General features: G+C 51.6%; 1 protein-coding gene across 4 annotated transcripts in view; it reads right to left on the bottom strand.

The window, feature by feature from the left end:
- Positions 1-259: 259 nt before the first annotated feature.
- Positions 260-6,000, bottom strand: part of RTN1 (reticulon 1) — a 46,417-nt gene continuing 40,676 nt past the window's right edge. For all 4 annotated transcript variants that reach the window (XM_029078487.2, XM_007659532.4, XM_007659531.4 and 1 more), the window contains 6 exons: positions 5,372-5,579; positions 4,679-4,817; positions 3,969-4,038; positions 3,490-3,536; positions 3,344-3,402; positions 260-1,044 (listed from right to left, as the gene is read on the bottom strand). In XM_029078487.2, the coding sequence (XP_028934320.1) occupies positions 1,002-1,044; positions 3,344-3,402; positions 3,490-3,536; positions 3,969-4,038; positions 4,679-4,817; positions 5,372-5,579 (566 nt within the window). In that variant the 3' untranslated portion in view covers positions 260-1,001. The remainder of the gene's footprint in view (positions 1,045-3,343; positions 3,403-3,489; positions 3,537-3,968; positions 4,039-4,678; positions 4,818-5,371; positions 5,580-6,000) is intronic.

Below are 6,000 nucleotides of genomic sequence, written 5' to 3'. Positions count from 1 at the left end.
TTGGGTGCCCTGGCGGGAGTTCGGGAGGTGCCGGGCTGCCCTGACCACATGTTGTTCCGTCTGGGCGTGGGCACTGCCGTAGGACCCCTCTCTGGTGGCAGCCGAGAGGGTGGTGCAGGATTTAGGCTAGAAGGATTTACAGTGAGGCGAGACACCCTGCAATGAGTGTGTTTGAATCCCCCTCCCTGAAACCGGTAGCTGGGAAATTAACCCGCTCCCTCTCTTGGAGAATCTGGAAAAACACGAAAGGAGAACTTTGTACATTTAGTAACATTTATTTCTGCATTCGGTATCAAGTACATAAGTGCAAATATTCAGAGTCCATAATTAAGTCCATTAAGAACTACAGAGAAAGGAATACAAATGGTAATAAAGTTAACAAGCCAGGCGCTCTAGTTACCATACCTGGAAATCAGCCTGTCGGTCCAGTACAGCAAAGTGCTGGGAGCTTGTTACGTTTGTCTCTTGGTTTTTTTTCCTCCAAGTTATACAAAACAGAGAGTTTCGGAGTGCTGTTCATCTTCGTGGGGTGTGTGTGTGTGTTTGTGCGCGCGGGAAAACACTAAACAGCAGGCTACAAGTCTAGATAAAGTTATCAAAGAGGACTAGCCAGCACCTCAGTGACATAGAAGCAATTTTCACTATTGCATCAGTGCACTAAGCGAGAAAGACCAAGCCTCGGGGGATTGGACCGGTTACTAAGCGCTGCCAAGAGGGAAAGGAGGAACATAAAGAAATGGTATTGGGGCTCTCGCCATCATGCACTTCAGAAGCAACACAAAATGAAAACCACATCTAGTACACTTTTTTCTCTTTACTACTTTAGTGCTTGACACAAGGGATTGCAAGGCTTCTAAGGGGGCGGGAGCAGCCTAAAAAACAGCGGCCCCTGACGTTATGTTTCTACGATCATAGAGTAGGAGAGAAAGAACGGCACAACCAATTTACAAACAGAGACCGCTGCGGGGTCGCTGGTTCTTTTACCAGTCTGACGGTCCGGTTTACTCTGCCTGCCTTTTGGCTCCTGGGATTTTAGCCTGAATCCTGGAAATAAATGAATCAGAAGTCAGCGCATCACGAATTGGTGCTTAAGAAAATCTGCTCGCAGTTCTAATTATTCAGTTTGGCCAGAGGCGCGATCTGGGCCACAGATTTCCCTCCAAGATAATAATAATGATAACGATGACTGTGGTTGTTAAGCTCTTACTGTGTGCCAGGCACCGTACTAAGCGCTGGGGTAAATACAAGCTAATCAGGTTGGACACAGTCCCTGCCCCACATGGCATTTTACCGATGAGGTAACTGCAGCACAGAGAAGTGAAGTGACTTGCCTAAGGTCTCACAGCAGACGAGTGGTGGAGCTGGGGCCAGGGTCCTTCTGACTCTCAGTCCCATGCTCTATCCACTGCACCATGTGCTTCTCTAATGTGCTCTCAGTCTTCAATCAATCCGCCAATCAATAGTATTGATGGAGCGCCCGCTGTGTGCGGAACACAGAACCGGCTGCTTTGCAGGAGTACAGTAGGGTGAGGAGGCACGATCCCTGCCCTCCTGGAGCTTCGGGTAGGGTAGAGGAGCAGGCTGCAAGCTGGGAGGGGATGGGAAATCCGTTTGCCCATAGAAAGCGGTAGAGGCTAGGGCGTCCCACCTTCTTAATGGTCTCCCAACTTCTTAAGAAGGCCTTAATGGGTTCTTTCATTCTTTTCATCCGGGGAAGGTCTAGGCCACATTAATAACCGCACTGTTCACTGAATTATCGGAGGAGGAGGCTTAAGTGTCCACCCCCAACCCCCCTGTATAGACACAAAGTTGTTTAACTACTTTAGCTGTGGGTGTTTGGATTTTTTTTGTCTACATCCTGATGAACAATTCATCTTGATGGACTAGATGGACACAAGCGGGGGGGAGTGTTGCTTCACGATGCAAACTTACGCCTGCCCCAAACCCCCTCTTTAACAAACACTACAGTAACCCCTTTTACATTTATAAGAAGAGAGTCTGTTTGTGCATATGCAGTGCTATCCTACACGAAAGCGTTTTCAGAATAAGCGGTTGTCAGATGAACAACTAGAAATCTGGAGCATCCCTGAGATTCTGTGAAATAAGAATTGAACTGAAATCACTCCACCTGGTTTGGAGAGGGCAGAGCTGAACAAGGTGCTGCCAGTTGAGAGATACTGGCCCAGTGTGGCCCAGCCCTGGGAAGGACCCAGGGCTTTCACTTGGAGTTTTCTTCAGCTTGTTGTATTTAACTCTCCCAAGCGCTTAGTACAGTAATTGCTCAATTAATACCAATGATTGATAAAATTCACCTGGGGCCCCAGAACTTTCCTGCTGTGGCTTTACCGTAAACTTTGATGCTAGGTAATGAATCTGGGATTTCAGGGCTATTTGTTCTATTGACAGTCAAACAGATTTTGGCCCTAACTTAGCCAATAGCATACGGTTGGCACCCAAATATCATTTAAAACTTCAATAATAATTATTGTATTTGTCAAGTGCTTATGTGTCAAGAATTGTTCTAAGTGCTGGTGTAGATACGAGTTAATCAGGTCGACAGAGTCCCTGTCCCATGTGTGGGGGGAGAAGAGGCACTGAATTCATATTTTACAGAGGAGGAAACTGAAGCACAGAGAAGTTAAAGGCAAAACTTGGATTAGAACCCAGGTCCTCTGACTCCTAGACCGGTGTTCTTTCCACTAGGTCACCCCGCTCCTTCAAATGCCTCAATTTGCAATTTGCATTCGGTGTGGGTGATCCGGGGCGTCCCGGTGAGCCAAGTCGGCCGGTCTGTGAAGGGGAAACCGTGCCGGCTTATCATGGCGGGCGTGTCCCGTGTCGTCCCCCCCCCCTCGCCCCCCCTCGACGCCGAGCAGGTTTAACTGCATAAAATACAACTGCAAAGCGGTTTGACTGCAAAAAATACAACTTAACCAATCAAATCAAGAGACAGCGACGGTAACTTAGTGAAAAGAACACCAGCCTAGGAGTCTGAGGATCCCTGGTTCTAGTCCTGGCTCCGCGACTGCCCAGCTGTGTGACCTCGGGCAAGTCCCTCAACTTCTCTGGGCCTCAGTTTCCTCACCTGTAAAATGGGGACCGGTATTTTGTCCTCTGCCTCTCCCTCCCTCTTAGACAATGAGAGCGGTACGGGACAGGGACTGCAACCCATCTGATTATCTTGTCGTCTATCCCGAGGCTTCACGTAGTTCGTGGCCCACAGGAAGCCCTTAAAAAGTTATATCATTATCATCAGGAAATAATTTAAAGTCTACTGAGATCATTTTATTCCTTTACACGAACTGCTAACAGTGAATTTTAGAAAATGTGCAGCAGAACTTACTTCCCCACGACAGCATTGATGTGAGTCCTCACGAGCCCCAAATATTGATCCACCTGAGCCTGCAGGGACACAGGGAGGGTCAGAACCACCAGGCCAAATCTCTTTTCGTGACAAGGGCCACGGAATGACTGTCACGCTGAACTTACCTGGTGCTTGACGTACACTACCGGCAGGGTAAACACAGACACCACAGCTGGGGAGGGAAAAACGCACAGTCATTTCAGGATTCGGAGTGGCGCTCCCGTTAATCGATACGTCCATATTTCAGGTGACGTGTGAGAAAAGCAGGAGGAGATTATTTTCAACAGCATGTTCTGGGAAAGACGATCTTTGAAATCGCTGCTGCAGAGAAAGCTCCGTGGAAAGAGCCAGAGTTGCTGGGGCGGAGGCCACTGGGCGAAAAGTGAATCTGTAATGGACGCCAGAACTGCCCAAGGGGAAGGCCGGTGCCTCCTGGCTGGAGATCATCTCTGGTTTCTACCCAGTTATTAGGAACTGAGGGGACGGGGACAAGAACGGGGAGCCAAAAGGAGGAGAGTCAGGGGGTCCAGAAAGGGGGAAACAGGGAAGGAAGGGACGGGGGGGCAGCACGGAAGACACCAGAGCCGGCAGAAGCAGCCCTTACCCATGATGAGCAGCGTCAGGCCATTGAAGAGAGCCCCCACATAGGTCAGCAGCCACATCAGCACTGCAAACTGACGTGGAAAAGGAGCGTTAGAGCCTCAAGAGCCCCCAGAGCTTGCACGACAATCAGAAATGGCTTCCCTCAACGATTTCGCTGAGCGCGGTCGAGCAGATAGAATATTCTCAGGACATTCTGCGCAAATACCAGGGGTTATCACTGCTCTTGTGGTTGCCTGATAACGGGATTACGAAGGGGACCCAGAGAGCATCTGAGGTTGGGGCTGGTGATTAGGGGCCCCCCGCTGTCAAGAGCTGAGTCTCTTCCACAGTGAGTTTGAAAGTAGCATGTGTGCAGCCCAGAACTCACAGGTTCCACTAGATCCAGCTCTGGGTGCTGCTCCTTTAGGAAAAACGCCCAGAATGAACTGTTGGTGTGCGAGCAGCGTGGCCTACTGGATAGAGCCCAGGCCTGGGAGTCAGAAGGACCTGGGTTCTAATCCCAGCTCCGCCACTTGTCTACTGTGTGATTCTGAGCAGGTCACTTCACTTCTTTGGGCCTCAGTTTACCTCATCTGTAAAATGGGGATTAAGACTGTGAGCCCCATGTGAGACAGGGACTCTGTCCAACCTGACTACTTCGTATCCACCCCAGGACTTAGAACAGTACCTGGCCCAAATAAAGGCTTAACAAATGCCACAAAAGAGTCATACTTTTAAGGAATCCACAAGGTCCTGGACCAGGAAGAGTCTTCTCAGTTCCTTCACGGTGCTGTTGACGTACAACTGCAGGCAGTCCGTGTACTTCTGGATCTGGTCTTGGGAGAGAGAAATCTCCAGCTCCAAGTAGGCTCTGCCAAGCGAACAAGCAAACGGACAGACGGAGAGATAGGAAAACAGACTCCAATAAGCTGGCATTTCATTCCCAGGTGAGTTCTCCTCCCACTGCCGATCACCCAGCTGATGGGATCTCACAGTCGTTCGCCTCCATTTCGGTGTCAGCACCATGTGCCCACCCGATCCACCTCAAGGGCTCAAAGGCTGTCGAGGTGAAGAGGACAACTGCAGGCTCCGATCCCGGGCAAGCCCTATGGAGCGGAGAGTTGGCAGCGGCGGGTTGGCGGGAGAAGGGCCGAGCGATTACCAGCCGCTCTAGATACCCTGATTCAGCCCAGCGCCTCTGTCCTCCCCCCACGTTACGGTGGGGACACGGTGGAAGCACTGGGGAACGCCCTGGAGAGAACGATGCAGCGTTCACCCTCGGTCAGGTGGGGTTTTTCAGGAGGGCCAGCGGCCCCCTGTTTTGGGAGACTGTCACCCTCACCCCACCCCGCTCTGCCACAAATCGGGAGGCTTGAGTGGCCCGGGCAAGCCGCCTCTGGCCCCCGGGGATTCCCGGCTGCTCACTTGAACGGGTGGCCTTCATCCGTTTTCTGCACGGCCTGTAGGACCGACTTGTAGATTCTGAAGCTGATGGTGGCGGAGAGCGCAGCCAGGGCCAGGTAGGCCACGACGCTGACCACGCTGAACTGCGTCAGGGAGAAGAGCAGCAGCAGGAAGCTTCCGAACACGATCCCCGTCTGCTTAATGTCGCGCCAATACAGCAGGTCGATAGCTGTGGGAGTGGATGCAAAAGGCCTCTTGACGCCGGAAGCCCTCAGGTCGTCTCACGCACCAGTACACACGCACACGTCCCAGAGCTTGGGCTCCAACTCCAAGCCGCCGCCCGAGAGTTCCCCTTGGGGCGTGCCCATCAATCAGTGCCATCTGCTTGACTTGGTTTCTGGCGCCCTCATAAAGTACCTCGACACCAGCCGCTTGCGCCACTCGTGCAATTTCGCATCACCCCACACCAGGGCCGAGGGCCGGGTAAGAAATGGGTGGAACCGACCGTCGGCAGAACCACGACACTTCTTTTCTCTGAGAAATGAATCATTTAGTGTGAAAAGGGCGAGGGAAGTGAGGGAAGGCGACACCCAGAGGTAGATGGCATCTGATGGGCTGAGCAAGATTTACGCTTAAACCTGCCCGGCTCC

The sequence above is a fragment of the Ornithorhynchus anatinus genome, chromosome 14 (assembly GCF_004115215.2).
Source record: "Ornithorhynchus anatinus isolate Pmale09 chromosome 14, mOrnAna1.pri.v4, whole genome shotgun sequence".
NCBI lineage: Eukaryota > Metazoa > Chordata > Mammalia > Monotremata > Ornithorhynchidae > Ornithorhynchus > Ornithorhynchus anatinus.
Note: the sequence above shows the minus strand (reverse complement) of the source record. Positions and strands in the feature narration are given on the sequence as shown.